Raw genomic sequence first — 19,696 nt, 5'->3', positions numbered from 1 at the left:
GTGAAAGTGATTATGCATAAGCTGGTTTTGTATGGGACAGGCGCCGTATAAATTGACATATATTTGGTGTTAGTTTTAGTATGACGACAATCACTCAACTTATATATAAGTCGATGTTGATTTCTCGATTGAATTTTAAATGACTTTATATTGTGAAAAAATCGTTCTTACATGTTGCTATAGTTTGATTGAAGTAGATTTATCATTAAAGATGTTATTAATACATATGGACCTCTGTGGTTCTAAACTTACAAAAAACTTATTCTTGTTTGACAATTATAGTGAGAAGTGGAATAAAAATTGAATAGCGATTTTTCGTTTTTTTTTTCTTTGGGAGGGGGTGGGGGGTATAAGGGCAAAAAAGGCATTTTGATTGAGTTGTGTGGAATTAGGCCATTCATGGAGTGACATGTGGCTCTATCCTGGGTAGCTATTAGGAGAATGTTTGCGACGAAACACTTGATTTTGTTTCAAGATTATCTTTTGAATAATTACACGTCCATCCATAAAAATGTACTTATCATTGTTTTTTGAAAAATTATACATTCATCTCCACAAAAACGTTAATATCATTGTACAAACTAGCCTTAATTTTCTGCAATTATGCAAGAGCCATATATAGGTGGTTTGTGTAGAATGTAAATATATCATAGGTCCAGTGGTGTATAAATGTAATAATTTCTTTATCAATTAGTTATAAAAAATTGTGTTTAAAAACTGTATAACTTCTTACTTAAATAAATTTAATTTAATATAACACAAGACTAGAGCGCAGTCGACTCTAGACGATTTGAACCCGTATCAGATTCGTGTATTTTTTTGTGGGATTATGTCCAAACTTGGTCTTACCCAAGGGTTGAGGCTTGTTTCAAGACTACATATTGACTTTATTTTCGTCCTATCAAGTGTGGATGTTTAAGCTGCACATATAATTCATCAAAATTTTCAAGATTTATACTGTTGCTGTCTTCAAAATTCATTAATGTACATGTGAAATAGGAGATTTGGTGAAGCATTGTATACATATCAAGTGAACCTGACAAAGCACTGTTGTAACATAGGATGAAACAATGTAAGAATATGGGAAATCCTTGGTGACCCAACACCAAACAACCACCAAACGTATAATTTCCTCGTATCCATCGACATACTGTCTTTAATTTTTAATGAAGCAATACTACTACTCTATTATTATTACTTAACCAATTTCATCTACTTTGTTGCACGACATAGCTAGAACTACTGTATTTTTCAATTATTTGGACAAAAGGGAAAATTGCAAAGGTTTACACACACGTATAAAGTAGCTTTTGTTGTCTACCTTTCGGTGGGAAAGAAAAATTAATCATTCAGTCCAGAAGAACACAAGCAGATGATACTTTAGGCATCTTGCCATAAGTCTGCTAGGCCTCAAGATGATCGTCTCTGTAAGAATGGTTTAAGTATAATTCTACAATTAGGGAACATTTATTAATATCAGCTCTTTATGTCTTAAGTACGGATTTTACTATTTGAATATTCTTACGACCTCATTTTTGCCGCATTGAAGTTTCTATTTCCAAACTTGTCGCATTTTCTATATATTTTTGGCAACATATGCATGGCATGTGTATAAAATATTTTCTTAAATAAAACAAATGGTGTCGTTTTTGTACAATCAGCGTGCATATGTTGAATGTAACAAAAAAAAAAAAACGCTAGGACTACATATTTCCTCCTCTAAGATCTTACTATCTTAATCAAAATGTTATAATTGGAGCCTTCTCGGTATTGCACTTGCGTCCTTCTTTTTCCAGAACACGCTACTGGATTTCAAGACTTATTTACGTATTTTAAAGTTTTTTTAATAAATTTGATGTCTACCCACTATCTATATTCGAATACACAACATAACTTATAACAGACGAATTATCAATTACATTGCACTTGACCAATAAGTAACATATATATTCCACATTGTCGTGGTTCTATTTACTCGTGGAACTATTTGTGGTCCAACATCATTTTTAATGTTTCCAAATTGTCGTGGAGTGAGTACAAGTTTATAAGACAGCTACTTGGAAAATCAGTTTGTCAAACTTGGGCATTCTGCTAACCAACAACATCAAGAAATGCCAAAACACGAGTAATACCAAAATCAGCTATAGTCGCCAACACGCTTCATTAATTATCCGGATTTTGATTAAACTTTTTCTTCACCGAAAAGCATCTTCATCAACCTTTGGACAATTGCGGCATTGCAGCAAATGACGGCCATGAATGAATCCTAGCCATATCCTGTCCCCCTCCAACTCCATAGTAAAATCAATAGACCGTGTCCACACAATGTAATTAATTAGTAAATTCACAAATCGCAGTCCATTTCATGATCGTGGTATTAGAGTCTGCCTAAATAAAAATTCTTGAATGGAAATTTTATTATCACTATATAAATATATATAACATAAAAAGAATTTTACGTACAAAGTTTCACAAAATATAATTATTACATGCACGTGAAAAAAGGTTTTAAAAATATTAAATATTAAATAATTATTCCTTCAATAAACTTATAAATTTTCAGACAATGTCGTCATCAAATTTACTGATTGCCTTTTCTCGGAGGAGGACGTGGGATCTATTCATTGGATTTGGAAGAAGATTAGACCCATTTGTATTATTTGTTTGTTGTATATGTTTAAGTATATATTTGAAGAAATATTCTATGTACTAAAGTTAACAGTGAAAAGATGGAATATAAGATGAAACAAAAAGTTACAGCAAAAGATCCAAATTATTGACCAAGTAGTGCGTAGAATTCATAAGGTCCGCCCAGGTCGTCTACGTCCAAATAACCTCAAATTAGAAGGTCTCTATAATTCTATTTATAAACATTTACCTACTTTAATAGTTGTTTCTCGATGTATTTATAGATAAAATAACGAATTATTTCTAAAAAAAATTATCAGAGTGATTGGTATACTCTTGGAAAATCCTTATAATGACGCAATTCGAACGAGCCCGACTCGTGAAATAAAATTTCGTTTTCAAATCCAAATCCAATAATTTAAACCCAAACTTATTTGAAATGAATCTGAGGTAAGAAGCCACCCATTTACGATTCCTTTCTTACACTGTTTGATATTTTCAGACGAAAATAAATACAAAACCGAGAGGCTGCATAAGTTATTATGGGTAGCTACATGCATGTGGAGGAGGTGGGCCTACAAAGGCTGAGAATTTGGTACTTAGCTGCCCAACCAAAGCCAACGCATGTGCCCTTAAACAACATCAACTATTTCAACTTAATTTTAGCACACAAACACAGATAACACCCTCGTGGGGCATTTGGGCGGCCGTTAGCCCCAATCTTGTCAGCTGTCTCTCCTTTTCTAATTACTTGCCAACTTTGATACTCCTGCTGCCTGCTGCCTGCTGCTCCACCACTATAAATGCTCCCACCACTCTCCACCAGCTACCAAAAATACATATATTTGTCTAAGTACTCTGCTTCCTCTCAATTCACTAAAAATGGTTCCCGGGCTGAACTCTTTCGCCATAATTTCTCTACTCCTTCAATTGCATGCTGCTGTGGCTGACTATGGCGCCTGGGAAAGCGCCCATGCCACTTTCTACGGCGGTGGCGATGCTTCCGGTACAATGGGTACGTATAGTTTGATTTTATTTCTTGTCTATAATTTGTATTTTATGAGTTACTAAAACGAACAGAAATAGCTACTTAAATAGGTGAAATAGTATTTTATTCTAATTTTGTTATCGTCTAAAAATAAAATTATAAATAGCTTATTAGAGTGGTGTTTGCAGTGGAGATAAATGGAAACTTTTTTTTTTTTTTTTTTCAAAATATCAAGCTCAGGTGCTTATAAGTTGACTACATAGTGACTGTAATTATTCACATATAATAATTATATATTTTCTAAAAACATGCACGTCATGTATCTCAACACTGCTAGTTTTGATAAATACACAATGAATTTCTTCCAAAAATTGTAACTAAATTAATTAAAATACTTACTATACTCTTGTGCAGGAGGGGCGTGTGGGTATGGTAATTTGTACAGCCAAGGATATGGAACCAACACAGCAGCACTAAGCACGGCCCTATTCAACAATGGGCTGACCTGTGGGGCGTGTTACCAAGTACGGTGCGACAATGACCCTCAATGGTGCTTGCCAGGCACCATCACCGTCACCGCCACCAACTTCTGCCCACCGAACTACGCCTTGCCTAACAATAACGGCGGGTGGTGCAATCCCCCTCTCCAGCATTTCGATATGGCCCAACCCGCTTTTCTACAAATTGCTCGATATCGAGCAGGCATTGTGCCCGTTGCCTTTAGGAGGTTTGTGCACTTACCAAGCTTTTGTCAAAATACGTGTAAATAAAGCATCAATTTTGATCTCTTTCATGCATTTTGTTGCAGGGTGCCCTGTGTCAAGAAAGGAGGAATTAGATTCACCATCAACGGTCACTCGTACTTCAACTTGGTTCTGATCACTAATGTTGCAGGTGCAGGGGATGTCCATGCTGTTTCAATCAAAGGGTCTAGAACTGGCTGGCAACGGATGTCTAGGAACTGGGGCCAGAACTGGCAAAGTAATTCTTACCTCAACGCCCAAAGCCTCTCCTTTCAAGTCACTACCAGTGACGGCAGAACTGTTACCAACTACAACGTGGCGCCCTCTAATTGGCAGTTCGGCCAGACATTTGAAGGGGGTCAATTCTAAGATGATTATTAAAAACGATTTAGTGAAAAATATTATACGTATTTTACTCCATATTAATTTATTAATATATCCGACTACATCTACGTAGAGATCAATGGTCACGCATTGACGATCTAAAATGCTTCCCTTTTTTTGGAACTATATTTTTGCACCATTACAAGGGATGATAAATTGAAATTTTAAAAATCAACATATATATGTATTTTATTTTGTATACGTATAATTTTCTGTATACGTATTTGTAGAAGTAAGAGAAAAGCTGAGGTGGTTGGTTACTACCCGCTTTGCTTTATTTGCTAATTGGTGTAATGTTTTGTTTGTATTATGACTATAGCAATATAATTTTGTGTCACGTTAAATTCGTGGTATAAAATTTTTATTTGATTTTCTCGTTAATCATAACATTGATTTTTTCTAAGTTTGTTTCATATAGAATTGGAGAAAAAAAATCAAATTATATGAAACTCAATTGAAGTGGATCGATAAAAAAATCAGTTAAGCACAATTAGTTAAACTTAATGAACCAAACTCGAACTAAGTTTTTTATTTCATAAGCTTTTAGGCAACATCCGGATTTGATTGAATTAATAAACAAATAATAAAAAAAATATACTTGAGAAACTCAAATTGTTCGAATTCAACTCATAATTGATCTAGTTAAACCTCATTTTGAACTTGATCGATCAATGATTAGGCTAACTCGAACAAAAATTTTAAAATTTTATAATAATTTCAATTAATTTAACTAATAATGTATTTAACTCGACTCGATTTATTTATACTTATATATAGGACCACAATAATTTTAATTCTTTAGGGCATGGAATGGAATTTGTGTGGGCTTTTGGGCTAGTATTCAAATGCACTTTCCAGGCCCAACTGAGTAGCTTGAGGCCTTGAAGAACATTTGCTGACAGGAAAATGAATTTTCAATAATGACACATTGAGAATATCTGTTGCTGGAAATTTCATATTTGGCAAAAAATTGTTACGTGACAACTGCAAATTGAGGATATTTTATGGTCAAAATTGGCAATTTTTGGTGACAAATATTGTCAATTATCATAAGTTAAAAATAATTTCAAAATGTCATTAATTGGAGGGAATTTAAAAATATAAAATAGCATGTAACAGAAGAAAAGCCCTCAAGTTGTTGTACTACTCCAACTTCACGCCCAAATTCTAATAATCAATACTAAAATTCTTTTTATATCTATCCCAATATAATAACAAATAAAACTTCAGTTAAATTGCATAGAACCCCATGTACTTGCTAAAATTGCATAAAATCCTCCAACGTTAGTTGTATTGTCAAAATACTCCTGATTTCAATCCAGTGCATGCATGCCCATTTTGTGAGTGGCTTACTTGTCGTACCTTCACTTAATATATACGCCATCTCTAATTCTAGCAACCGTTAGATTATTATTATTATTTTATTGCGGTATATCCGACAATTTATCATGAATTGGGGATGCATTTACGATCTTGCCCTTATCATTATTTTAATTTATAATATATATTATTTAATATTATTAAAATATATTTATAATATATATAATTATAATATATATATAAAAAATAAAATAATAATTATAAACCCCACCCCCACCCCACGGCCCTCCCCCCACCCCGTCTTCTTCACCTCTTTTCCCCGCCCCCTTCTTCACCCCCCACCCCCACCCCTCTCGTGTCTAGAAATGGAGGGCGAATTGGAGGGCGACCGCATCACATTCGAAAATATGGGCGACGGCCGTTGCCTAGGGGTAAGGAGGGTGCGGCGCCCTCCTCTTCAACAGCGGCGTTGCCGCTGTCGCATTTTTTTTTTTTTTCATAAGTTAATTTAAATAATATTTTATAAATAATAAAAACATATAATATTTTAATTAAATAATTATTATATAAATAATATTTTAAATAATTATTATAAAGATAATATTTTATTATTAATAAATATATATAATTTTATATATTAACTGTGAGAGAAGGGCAAAAATATCAAAAAAATAGTATTATCATAGAAAAATCACAATCAAAGCCCGTGTGACCCAAATTTTGTATGGTTTAAACTTTATTTTATATCACAGGGGGGTATTTGATACTTTAATTTTCATAGGGGGCTTTTTGAACATTCCTATTATCACAAAGGGTCTCTAGATTTTTCCCTAATATTATGTGTAAACGATAAATTTTCAAAAGCTTGTTAGCATAATTTTAGAATTTTTTTAAAAAAATATATAATTTTGTATTTTCAAACAGACTTTAAATATAATTTACCTTTTTTAATATATAGATGACAAGCCTAGAAGTATAAACTATTGCTCGTCTGTTAAAAATTAACTATAAAAATAAAGGACAAAATCATCTTTTGAGCAATCAAGCATATACTCCTTCAGGTACATTGATTGTATAAAAGAAGAAGAGAAATTTTCGCATCAAAAGTGTCGATCGCTCTATGAGCTTTGATACAATTACGAATACTTTTTTATTGTTTAAAAAATTAAAACTATTCCATTCAAATAAAAATCATTATGTAGCCTCTAGACGATGAAATGAACATTATAAAAAATCTATAATGAATATTAGTTCATAAAAATATTTTACAAATTATAAAAAATATATAATTATAATTTACATTTCAAAAAAATATTTTGGTCAGTTCACCATAAAAATTAAATGAAAATATGATATAATAAGCTCTTTGTTAGACATATGTTAAAATTAGAAGAGTATTTATAATTTTTCAAATTATAAAAAATTATTTAGAATTATACTAAATTTTAGGGGAGATAGTTGTAATTTAACCAATTATTAATGGACTGATTGGAAGTGGTTTGGTAAGACTAGGTTCTCACTTTGGGCAAACTCATAGAGCTGATTTTGCAACTTGGGAATTATTTGGGTCCTGAAGAGTAATTTAGAAAGTGAAGGGGTGTTACCTTAGTTTCCTAATAATTACATTTGCGCCCCCCACATGATTAGCCGGCAAAGTCAAATTAATTCTCAATTTTAATTTCATACCCCCCGGTGCTTCTCACACGTTTTCTTCTTACGTAAAATCACATTCTTTTAGGAGAAAGATTGATCAGATTTCAGATATTTTTAACTCAGATCACTGCATCGATTTCAGTGATCTGAAAACCCTTTTCCGGTACTCTCTTTCTCCCTCTCTACGTACAAAATCACATTGCTCTGTATGTCGGTGCGTGTGTCCGTGTGTTTATTGTACTTCGGTGCGAGTAGATGTGAATGATTGTTCGCGCAATAGAGCAGATCTGGGGTTCATTTCTGAAATTTTTGGGTTTTCGTTTGGTTTGTAATTCAATGCCTTGTTCTGATGTTGATAACATTGGTTTTTTTAACTCATTAATTTGGTCCGGGATATTGTTCATTTCCTACAGCTGAGCTGGATTTGGTGATTTGTCTCAATATGTCTTAGTTTTGTACCTGAATTTGAAATGAAGTAATTGAATATTCCTAGTTAGCGTTAAGTTTGCTATCGTTTATAATTTTGGTGGAAGCATGAATTTTATGGAGGATTTTATGTTTGATGAGTAGATATTGAGGCGTTGAATCAGAGAGGAGACTGTGAAGATGAGTGAAGGCCAGCGGTATCAGCTGGGGACGATTGGAGCGCTGAGTCTTTCTGTAGTTTCTTCGGTGTCTATTGTGATTTGCAACAAGGCGCTGATTAGCACTCTTGGCTTTACTTTTGGTGAGAATTTTATGGACTTTATCCGTTAGTAATGTGAAAATAGTACTGATTGCGTCTATTCTGTCACGCATGTACTAGTGTCTTGTCTTCACCTAGTGTATTGTTTTAGGCGTCTGCGTTCTGGGAACATTGTTTTGTGAATTTTGTGGTCTTACTTTTGTCTAGACAAAGATTTTACTGTGTTAACAGGTATTTTTGAGGATTGCGTTTTACTGCAATTTTATTGGAAGAATCTTGGGGTTTGGTAATGGGGATATTTCTTCTAACAGAGGATTGGGAGCTAATACATGGTGTAGCGATATCTGGACAAACTCATTCACTGCGCAGCCGAGGCACTTTTTAATTTTGCATTTCTTTTTTGGTTATGAGTAATATGGACTTGATGGTAGTGTTCTTGAATGGGGCCACTAAAAATGGAAATATAATGCAGAGCATAGGTCTGTACTAATAACTTTAGATTATGTGCGGAGGGAACATAAGTTACTTCATCTTGTTCGTTCTACTTCATCAAGATAATGCCACTCTGTACCAGTACTTTGATTCATCTTCTTCTCTCTTTCATCTTTCTTTTGTAGATCCAACAATGATACCAGAGAAATCCTTGATGATGCTTGTGCCATTATGAAATATAAAATTAATTGTTCAGGGAATGTACCAACTAGACCAATAGCCTGGCAACTTTTGTTGTTTGAATCAAAATTGTGCTTCTTTAGTTATTACTGATTGAATTGAACATCATATTTTGTCATGCATTTGTATATTGTGATGGGAGTTTGTGCATTTAGATTGAAAAGGCAAAGGGTGGCTAGTGAACATTAAGTTTTCACAGAATTGCATGGGTAGCTGAACAACACTTGATTTTGATATCGGAGATCGTTGTTTTTTTGTATTCACATCACAAAATTAATATTTACCATTCGTATTGGTTTAAATGGATATATGATCAACCTTACATATTAACATGTTTTATTGCTTTGGCAGCTCTACTAGATTTCACTAATTCCTTCTTATTGTCTGAGTTGTGATGTATGATGTATTTCTAAAGTACCAAACACGCGAACTTCGTATAAGGGACATCAAAAAATTTTCCATCAATCCATCTCATGCGAATTATAAGAAATATTAAGGTTTGAATTGCCTAACAGCTACCCTTAGAGGAAGTCCTTCAGTATCCTTGTGGATATAATTTTTTGTTTAAAGAATTGTATGACATTATCTATAATTTTGTCAGCATTCTGGAAGTATATATCTAGACATCTTCAATGCCAATTTGCATCTTATTATGTAAATGTTTGATTATATCATGATTAACTATTTAAGATTATATATCTCCAAAGCTTGTGTATATTGGTAGATCATATATCTAACTTTGTTTCTTTTCTCACTAAACCATACTGGTTTTGGTTGAACCCTTACAAGTAATTGACTTTGTCGATATTTTACTTTTGCAGCTACCACTCTGACTAGCTGGCATCTTCTTGTCACATTTTGTTCTCTTCATGTGGCTCTGTGGATGAAATGGTTTGAGCACAAGCCTTTTGATCCTAGAGCTGTCATGGGGTTTGGAATTCTGAATGGAACATCGATTGGTCTTCTAAATCTTAGCCTGGGTTTCAACTCCGTTGGTTTCTATCAGGTTTATCTCTATTTTCCCGCTCTAATCTATTTTCTCAATCCATTTAGTAGGGGCAAGTTCTTTGGGGCCTTAGTGCTTTTTCTTCTGTAAGCTTCTCTCAGATGCTAAAAAACCTTCACCTGATAAGTTTAGTTTTGGGGGTATCTTTGAAGGTTTACAGTACTAAAGTCAAAGTCCTAATGTCCTTTATCAAGCCTTAAAGCTACTTTGCTCAAATCTTCAAGCTGTGTCAGATAAGATCTGTAGCTCAATAAAGGAGAGTTAACTTTTTCAAGACTCACATTAGGCTAGTTCACTTGGGAGATTGGACAAGGGATCTAGTGATGTAGATAGATGAAAGGTCAGGGTAACTCATGGGCAACCAGTATAGCATTTTCTCATAATAGTTGGAAGTACGGTTATAGAACAATATGTTTTTATATCTAGCATTTGAAGTAGATAAGGGGCCCTAGGTTCTTTGTATTCTCTCTATCTAGCTCCTTTCAGCACACTATTATCCCTAGAGTTCTTTTCCTTTGTTTGCAATAGCCATAGTTGCCAAATTTAAATGCCCAACGCTTTATGGATTTCAGATGACAAAACTGGCAATTATACCCTGCACTGTTCTTTTAGAGACGCTGTTCTTCAGAAAGAAGTTCAGGTTAGGTCTCTCAATCACTCTTTTTTCATATTTAAATTTTGTGTATTTTGCCATCTATCTAATATTGAGTATATAATTACTGCAAGCACTGAGTTTTCGATCCAATATTCTTTCCTGTTCATCAGAACATCCCTGCGTCTTCCATGTTTTTATGAAAGGCTTATTAATTTAATGCAGTAAATGTTGTTTGTTGCAAGAAAAGATTCTATTGTCTTACATAAAATGATTTTAAATAGTGTTGTATCTTTTATCTTATATCTAAGAATTGTAAAGTCTTCTCATAGTTTTGTTACTTTTGTAGTTCTGGTTCATTTGAAATGGTTAATTATGAGATCCATCAAAGAACAAAAGAGAAAGGGTTAATTATAAGAACCTTCCCTAGAAAATAGTGTATTACTTACTAATACTCCCCCCCCCCCTCTCATTATTTGGGTATCCACTACATTGCCACTGTAGCAGCTGCTGCAACCCCCTTGTTCCATGGTTAGAGACCTTAGACACTCACATACAACACTACCAACAAATGTAATCACTATATTTTCGAAATCCAAGGTTGAATCCACTGTCTAAAAACTCCATAGACCAACCTCACCCTCACATTCTGATGCTGATGTTTGTAATCCTGTATTGCACTCTCAATTCAAGTAGTATGGGGAACAAATGAAATTTAACCTCCAATACAAGAATTACTCCAAAGGCAAGGAAGGCATGAACTATTCCTCTCTCAATTTTCTTGAAAATTTGGATGAATTTAAGGGTAATTGTTGGAGAATATGGGAAGATTTGGGGTTTTTCAACTGGCCTTGGGGGCTGAGTGTTGGGGAAGGAATGGTGTCAGCTCCTTTTCCTGCCACGAATGGTCAAGAAAATTTGAGTTCCCGTTATGTGATCATGTATGCGCACTCCTATGTTGTTTTGTGTATGTGCATGTGATTGTGTTGTGAGGGTTTGGTTGGCTGATGGCGCAGGTGAGGAAAAGCTGTTGTTGATGCTCTGTGGCTTTAGATGGTGGAAGGTGTTTCAAAGTTTTCCGTTGTTGAGTCTGAGTGCGGCGGGGTGACAGCTTGTTGTGTGGAGGCATGTGGGGCTGGGAAGGAAGGGTCAGTTATAGTTGGGTAGGAGACTATATTTGGAATATAAAGCTGATGTGACATCTGGAGCAAAAATTGGTTGAGTTTCAGATACTTTAACTTTCTCTATAGCCCCTCTGTGCCAAAGCCTTGAGCCTGAGATGTATGTTATCCCTGGGTATGAGTAAAGTAGTTGGATCTAGTGTTTGAACTTCCATTTGTTTCACCGGATAATGCATCAAGTCTTTCAAAATTTCTTTTGTTTGAGACTCTGAGTAGACAATGAGAAAGCCACTGGACTTACTGGCTGGATCAAGAACTTTAAGGTTTCCCTTTGTTGGGTCAGATTTGGAACTGATATACTGGATAGCTGAAGATGCCTTTTTCTGTTTATTAGGATGATTGGGGAATAAGGTATATTGATGCATATTCTTGAAACATAAGGCTGGATCTATCTGATGATCTTCTGTCGTCCAGTGCGAATCATACAACTGCTATTAACGTATTTCCTTTTCCTCTTCCGGCCTAGAACAGTTCTTATCACAATACCTCGAAACTGGATAAGTGCTGCTTAAAGTTTTACTGTCTTATATGAGCAGCTGTTCATGGTATATATACCATGAGCCAAACTGGTGTAAAACCCTCAAGGATTATTGTTTTCATCACCGATAACAATCGTCTTGTGCACTTTATAGTAGAACAGTTTGTGTCGTGCATATTGTTGAAGATAAAGTGAGCAAGGATTAACTAGTTTATCAGTTCTACATCCTTAATAGAATAAAAATGCCTCACTCCAGCTGTAATAGTCAAAGCTTCCCAATGTCCATTAATTCTGCATTTCATTTGAAATTTTGTGAGTCTTCTCTTTGCCACTATATCCTCCAATTATCAGGAGTTATTAAGCATTGGGCAGGTTGGGGGGCGAGCAGCTGTGGGGCTAAATATGCTAATCATGAATTGCAACATCAATAATGCACATTTTAAATTTGAGTCCCTGGCAATTTAAATTAGTAGTGTAGTTTTGATATGATTTTGCTCCATTTCTGCATATACAAGTTTGCAAATTTTGGCTGCTAACACTTTCTTATCCACCATTTTACAGTCGGAATGTCCAGCTTTCACTCTCTGTTCTTCTCATGGGCGTTGGAATCGCCACAGTGACTGATTTACAGCTCAATATCCTGGGTTCCATCTTGTCTCTGCTTGCAGTTGTTACAACTTGTGTTGCACAAATTGTATCCTCTTCTGTCTTATCTAACTTATTTCTCATGCCTCTAAGAATTCTCCATTAGCTGTTCTCGAAAAAGTGGAAATTGGTCTGCAGAAGAAAGTTTATCTTTCATCTGTCATTTTGTCTAGTTATACTTTTGAAATATTAGCAGTTTGCTTTTCACATTTGGCTCCTCAGCAATAATGAGATCTTAACTCTAAATACACTCAGATGACAAATACAATCCAGAAGAAATTCAAGGTTTCTTCGACCCAACTCCTGTACCAATCTTGTCCATATCAGGCAATAACTCTGTTTGTGACTGGACCATTTTTAGATGGGCTTTTGACAAACCAAAATGTTTTTGCTTTCAATTACACTCCTCAAGTTCTGGTGAGAATTCAAACTCTTTCCCCTCAGCTGATATAGATCTTGCACAGCCCATAACTTCATGGTTTCTTCATGACAGGCATTTATCGTGCTTTCCTGCTTAATATCAGTGTCGGTGAACTTCAGTACCTTTCTGGTAATTGGAAAGACATCACCAGTCACCTATCAGGTCCTGGGGCACTTAAAAACCTGCCTTGTTTTGGCATTTGGCTACGTTCTTCTACAGGATCCATTTAGCTGGCGCAACATTTTAGGAATCTTGATTGCTATAGTAGGCATGGTGCTATACTCGTATTATTGCACCGTTGAAAGCCAGCAAAAGGCCGTTGCTGAAGCATCGGCCCAATTGTCTCAGGTGCTTAACCTTCTATTCATTACTTTGTAATTCATCTACCTTTTCGTATATGAGAGTTCCATCACGTATGTAAAAACAGCTGTGCTGATTCTCCATTTGTGTGTTTCAAGGCCAAGGAAGGCGAGTCTGATCCCCTACTAAGTGTTGAAAACGGAGGCGGTATTTTAAACGAAGGAGGTGTTGTAAGAGCTCCTGGATGGACTTCAAACAAGGACCTGCAGGCGTAAAATCTTCACGGTACAAATTCGTTTACCCTGTTTGAATATATGGACGAAGTTATTCTGGCGAAAAAGATGTCGCCTTGCAAGGGATTCCGTGCATTGTGGATTGGTGATTTCTGCATTTTCAACATATTAAAACTTTTGTTCACAAGTACTAGAGCTAAATGATATGGTCTTATGTAGCAGTTTTGTATACGCTAGGCTTGCCAATAGAAGTGATGGTTAATCAAAATACTTGTTTCGTGGATGACATTGTTTTTTGAGAAGCAAATGTTACAGTTTAGATTATGAATATGCGTTTTAATGAAAATTATTAATTGGTTGAGAAGAGATATGATTTGAATCTCTGCTTGTGGTTGAGGAATTTTAGTCCGGATTTTGCTCTGAGGTGGTTGAAATTTACTGTTGCACTCTCTTGTAGTAACCTTAGCACAGTAACATGTTTGGAGTACTGTTGAGATGACATGAATTCCTCCTCCTGTTTCAAAAAATTGTGAAACTTTCCATCGATAAGCAGTCTTATTAACATTAATAACATTAAACAATAAACTACATAATACTCGAAAGTACTATTATTTAATAAAACCATAATCAATTCAAAGTCAATTTTCTTCCTACTTGTCATTTTAAGTAAACAAAAAAGCAACAAATTACTATTAAAAATAGACTAAACAAATATATTCGTAAGATTTGAACTTACAATTTTTTTATTGTAAAGCCTGAAATAAACCACTCAGCAAAGAATCATCGGTCCAAACACTTTTAGACCAAAGTGTTGGGTTGAAGTCCAATATATATATGGTTGTTCGTGATCTATTGTCTTTATTGTTTTATTTTTTATAAAATTATTAATATGTTTGATACATTCGAGCAACATGATAGAATTATTAACTAAGACAATAGTATTTTTATGTTCTTTTAGTTTTATGACGATACTCAAGTATTAATTTTTCACCGAGGAAATGTCATAGAAATAATTGCAAGAACACACATGTCCAGCAAATTATATTTCTGCTCAAATTCATCAATGAACAATATTTATATAACTAATACATTTACATCACTAATAATTTTAAACCAATAAAAAGTATGACTATCAATTTAATTTAAATTAAAAAAATGTACTTGATTCATATCTATTTATATAACTATTACATTTATAAATATTATTCGAGACAAGTTCAAGCTGTGTTTTTGACAAAACTCGAGACTCATCGTAAATTCAATCAGGTCTATAAAATTAAAAAGATTTGTACCCATACACGAACCCGAACCCTAACCCTGACCCCGAACTGTTTGAACTTAAAACATGGCCCGATCTATCCGCCCCGTTTCCCATTGCTCATTCTTAATCTAAACAAAACCCGGTTGGCAAAACCGAGTGTTGGGTCCAATTCGAGTTTGGGCGGTTCATGGGCTTGGCATCAATTTGAACCCAGTGGATTTAGGGTTTCAGAAAAAAGGCCCTAGTATAAATTCTCCCTAACTGTGGTCTTCTCTTTCATTCCTCTGGAACACTAGACCCTAGAGCGTGTTCGAGCTGTGGGCGAGCGGCTCTACTGCCAGAGATCAGAAGCAGTTGATCGACAATGGTAGAAGAACAGTTATTCTCCATAGTTCTGCTTGGAATTATTCAATCTTTGTTCGAATTTTTCCTCGTTTTCCTATTGTTCGTCTAGTGCGTAATCATTATTTAATTTGTTGGAAAATTTGGTAGACGTTCAAGAGAAGGAACGGAGGGCGCAACAAGCATGGCCGTGGTCACGTGAATTTCATCCGCTGCTCCAACTGTGGGAAATGCTGCCCCAAGGTTTTTCTTCTTTCTCCGTTTTTTTGTTAGTGTATTTATTTTCAGTGTCATGTTGGTAGTGGTCGGGCTTGAGTTAAACCTGTATGAACAAATCGATTGGACGTGGCGTGGATCGTGCTTTGGTTTTCGAATTTCGTTTTTTGCTGGGTAATAGAAATTGCATGTTTTGGTATTCGATCCTCCACTGAAAGTTAATTTGTGGAGTGTAAATGCTTGTTGTGCTAGTGTTCCTCCCTTGAATTTTGTCTAGCAAACACGTATTGGTCAGATGTATCTGATGATTTTGAGACTTAATATTATCAGCTTGTTCTGGAGTTAGAATCTTGGTCTCTGTTGAAGGATGAGTTTAGGTTTTACTTTCTGATCATCTTTTACAGTGTTGATGTCTTGAATCAATCAAAGAGCTGGCCTTTTGGTGGTTGTTATCTCTTGATAAACTACACAAGCAGGCCTTTGTCAAACATTACATCAGTGGCTTCGCTTTGGACACCCTGGTTCTGCTTCCATGTGTGTATGGTTCAGAAGTAGATCATTTGCATGTGTAGTTGCAATTATGAAGATATACTGCTACCGGCTAAAGAATGTTGTAGTATTTTTTGTGCTATGTTGAATGTTAAAGAGCTTGAAGATTATCTCGTACATGAAAAGTGTTTGGCTTAATTTGATAAAGCAGTTGATTGTTGCTAAACTACAACTTTGTTTGATAGGACAAGGCAATCAAGAGGTTTCTTGTGAGAAACATAGTTGAGCAAGCTGCTGTTAGGGATGTGCAGGAAGCTTGTGCTTTCGACAGTAAGCTTTTCTTTTTCCCAAATTAGTCTGACTTTGTCTTACATGTGTACAGAATAGTTCAGAAGAAATTGATAAATTATCTGCATACTTTTGTTCAATATAGCGTACACCCTTCCTAAGCTGTATGTGAAGATGCAGTACTGTGTCTCATGTGCTATTCACTCCAAGGTTGTGAGGGTTCGGTCCCGTACTGACAGGAGGATTCGTGAGCCTCCACAGCGCTTCAGACGCCCAAGGGTCAGTTACCTTATTCTTTTTCTGGATTAGCATTTTGCTTTTTCTAGTTTGATGTGCTATTACTGCGACATGTGTAATTGTGTTGTACATATTTGCTCACCCTCTGGAGGAAATATGATTTACTCTCTCCCCCCTCCCCCTTACTCTCTCTCTCTATCTCTCGCACGCATACACAAATGAAATAAATAAATAAAAGCCACACAGACACACCATAACCCTTGTGCATGGGTTTAATGACATTTCTGGAATGTTCTGCATATAAGCATCTCTTCCAATGCTTTTAAGGAAGTTGGCTCTGGAAATGGCAGCTTTGTAGCAGAGCCATTGAAAATAAAACTAGATTTGTCTCTGCAACTGGAAAACATTATGAGGTTTCTAGTTTTATACACTTCTATTACTACTGCCTAAGGGAGGTTTCCGAATTTTACTTGTTCATAACTGAACAAGACTTTGCATGAGTTGGTCTTAAATTCTTCGCATTTTATTGCAGTAATACATTCTTTTCTCCTTTACCAAACCTTATTGGTTGTCTAATATGCTGTTACGTCCTTTCCACAATTGCAGGATGATCTGCCTAGGCCACAGCAAGCTCCACGTGTTGGTGGACCACCTGTTGCTGCCCGTGCTTAATTCCTTCTGCCGACCTTTTTGCTACCTCATTGGTTATGTTATGCTATTTTTTTTTCAATTGCGGTTTTGACGTATAACCTGGTTTTGACCATTGTTAAATTTAGTTTTCCGGACTTAGAACTATGATATTGATATTTAATGTGCAATGGGGTTCTTGAATTCATTAAAAATGCCTTTCTGGCTGTCCTTTGAGGAACAGTGGGTCGTGAAGCCATTAGCTGCATTAACATTGAAAAATCATGGAGATGATTTTTGGAGTAGAATGATCTCATGTATGTCAAGGGCCAACCTGGTTATTTAGTTTTCTTACATTTATCTTTTTCATGCCATTATGCATCATAATTGTTTGCTTGTTCATGGCGAGTGGGGTTTCTTGAGTTTTTCCGGTACTTGGCATCATTAATATAACATACCTGTGGATGAGTATTTGTTTTGTCATGTATTATTTCTTTGTTTGTTCTTTGACATTGGGGCGTGTCAATGGTTGTAAGTGTTTATTAATTGTTGAAAATAAGCTGGAAAATAGTGATTTAAATTTTATTTTGATCTTTGAACACTCAGTTTTTATTGTATATAAATATTTATATTTATTTTCGTCAAACCTATTGCAAATGGTAACCTTCAACTTGTTATGTTGAGTAGTTATAGAAGTCTGGAGTCTTTATAATCGAGAACCAAAATTGACTTTTCCCCACCATGGGTAACCATATAACGTCTAGTGTGCATTTCATTAAGTGTGAATTATTGATTATTAATTCCTTACTAGGAAGAGTCCTAAAGTGATTGGATAAGTTAATTGAACCGAAAATCAAATTTCATAAAATAACTTTTTATCTCTACATATCCTAATTGCAGTTGAAGTAATGGATAAATTATGTTTAATAGGTTGAGGATTGCCTGTAATGCTATAGTTAAAGTGATAAATATCTTGGTTAATAATCAAGTATCAAATTGTGGATTAACAAAAGTAATACATATGCATATATATATGTGTGTGAAAAATGCAACTTACTCCCCATGTTAAGAAAAATGAGCGATTTATCCTCATGTGTTATAAAAAATAGAACAAATTACCCCTAAATCCAGCCATGTATTACACGGCCCCATATGCATTTAGGCATAACTTTTATCAATAAAAATATTATTATATATATTAAATTAAATATATTAATATATATATATATATATATTTTATAAAAATAATATTAGTATATTAAATATTATACATTTAGTTATATAAAAGTAGCATATATATCTTTTCCCTTTCGTCTTCGCCATACTGTCGTCGGGCTGCCGCCACCGTCAACCTCTCCTCGCGCTACTGTCGCCGCTGCCCCCCTTCCTCCTCTGTCGCCACCCACTTCCTCCGCCCCCTCCCCCTGCGCCCAGATCCATCATCTCTCTCCCCCTGCCCCTTTCCCCATCGCCAACCCCTTGTCGCGCCCAAACTCAGCCCCCCGCCCAGATTTGCCCTCCTTGTCGCTCTCTCTCTCTCTCTCTCTCTCCATATATATATTGTGTATATATAAAAATATATAAATAGTTTTCATTATAAAAATATAAATATAATATACTCAAATTTAATTATATGTAATATGTAATTTTAATTTATGAATTCAAATTTAAATCGTTAATTTGAACATATAATATCTACACTTTTGATTTATTAGTTAAATTTGGATCGTATATTGAGCAAGATCCAACGGTTATTGAATAAAAACATAGACATTATTTTAAATTTTAAAATAAAAAAAAATGCACATGTAATTCATGAAACACGTTAGGGGTAAATTACTTTATTTATGATAATATAGGGAGATAAATTATTGTTTTATTTTTTACACTAAGAATAAATTACTTATTTCCGCTAATATAGGGGATAAACTACATTTATCTATATATACATATATAGGAATTTCATACAAAATTTAAGTAATAGCTTTTAACTCTTGCAGAAATTATATGATTATTTTGGTGTTTCTTGTTTTGTATTACTTTTATCCTTTTATGGGTCAATGTTGACAAATATCATGGGTAATAAATGATTATAGCCCTAGCTAGCGACATGGGAGAGGGCTGCCCAACACCACCTTCATTTTCAAGCTCAGGTCTTAGCTTTCAGAATAGAACATCCCTATCTAGGGGGAATAATTAAGCCCATATATTTGGGGTATTTTGCAGTTTGCACCTACCTACATCAGATGTAGTAGACTGTTGCAATTGTATTTCGCTTTTATCTCAATCCATGTAATTTCATATTTT

At 34.9% G+C, this 19,696-nt stretch overlaps 3 protein-coding genes across 5 annotated transcripts; all 3 read left to right on the top strand.

The window, feature by feature from the left end:
• Nucleotides 1-3,441: 3,441 nt before the first annotated feature.
• LOC105170460 (expansin-A4) lies at nt 3,442-5,124 on the top strand. Its single transcript, XM_011091225.3, has 3 exons — nt 3,442-3,643; nt 4,031-4,343; nt 4,425-5,124. The coding sequence occupies exons 1-3, from the start codon at nt 3,511-3,513 to the stop codon at nt 4,726-4,728; spliced, it is 750 nt and encodes a 249-aa protein (XP_011089527.1). The 5' UTR covers nt 3,442-3,510; the 3' UTR covers nt 4,729-5,124.
• Nucleotides 5,125-7,720: 2,596 nt separating this feature from the next.
• On the top strand, nt 7,721-14,293 carry LOC105170459 (UDP-xylose transporter 3). 3 transcript variants are annotated; one of them, XM_011091222.3, is made up of 8 exons: nt 7,721-7,879; nt 8,287-8,443; nt 9,895-10,079; nt 10,652-10,719; nt 12,892-13,024; nt 13,231-13,392; nt 13,469-13,744; nt 13,855-14,293. In XM_011091222.3, exons 2-8 carry the CDS (start codon nt 8,323-8,325, stop codon nt 13,969-13,971), a joined length of 1,062 nt encoding a protein of 353 aa, XP_011089524.1. In that variant the 5' UTR covers nt 7,721-7,879; nt 8,287-8,322; the 3' UTR covers nt 13,972-14,293. The 3 variants fall into 3 exon arrangements, with proteins under 3 accessions (XP_011089524.1, XP_011089525.1, XP_088741591.1); XM_011091223.3 differs by lacking the exon at nt 7,721-7,879 and adding an exon at nt 7,899-8,040; XM_088885465.1 differs by lacking the exon at nt 7,721-7,879 and adding an exon at nt 8,170-8,191.
• A 1,109-nt stretch (nt 14,294-15,402) lies between these two features.
• On the top strand, nt 15,403-17,743 carry LOC105170458 (small ribosomal subunit protein eS26z). The gene is made up of 5 exons (XM_011091221.3): nt 15,403-15,557; nt 15,683-15,775; nt 16,483-16,567; nt 16,671-16,804; nt 17,369-17,743. Exons 1-5 carry the CDS (start codon nt 15,555-15,557, stop codon nt 17,432-17,434), a joined length of 381 nt encoding a protein of 126 aa, XP_011089523.1. The 5' UTR covers nt 15,403-15,554; the 3' UTR covers nt 17,435-17,743.
• Nucleotides 17,744-19,696: the final 1,953 nt, after the last annotated feature.

The sequence above is a fragment of the Sesamum indicum genome, linkage group LG9 (genome assembly GCF_026168435.1).
Source record: "Sesamum indicum cultivar Baizhima isolate 11 linkage group LG9, ASM2616843v1, whole genome shotgun sequence".
Classification (NCBI taxonomy): domain Eukaryota; kingdom Viridiplantae; phylum Streptophyta; class Magnoliopsida; order Lamiales; family Pedaliaceae; genus Sesamum; species Sesamum indicum.
This window is presented reverse-complemented; position numbering and strand designations above follow the sequence as displayed.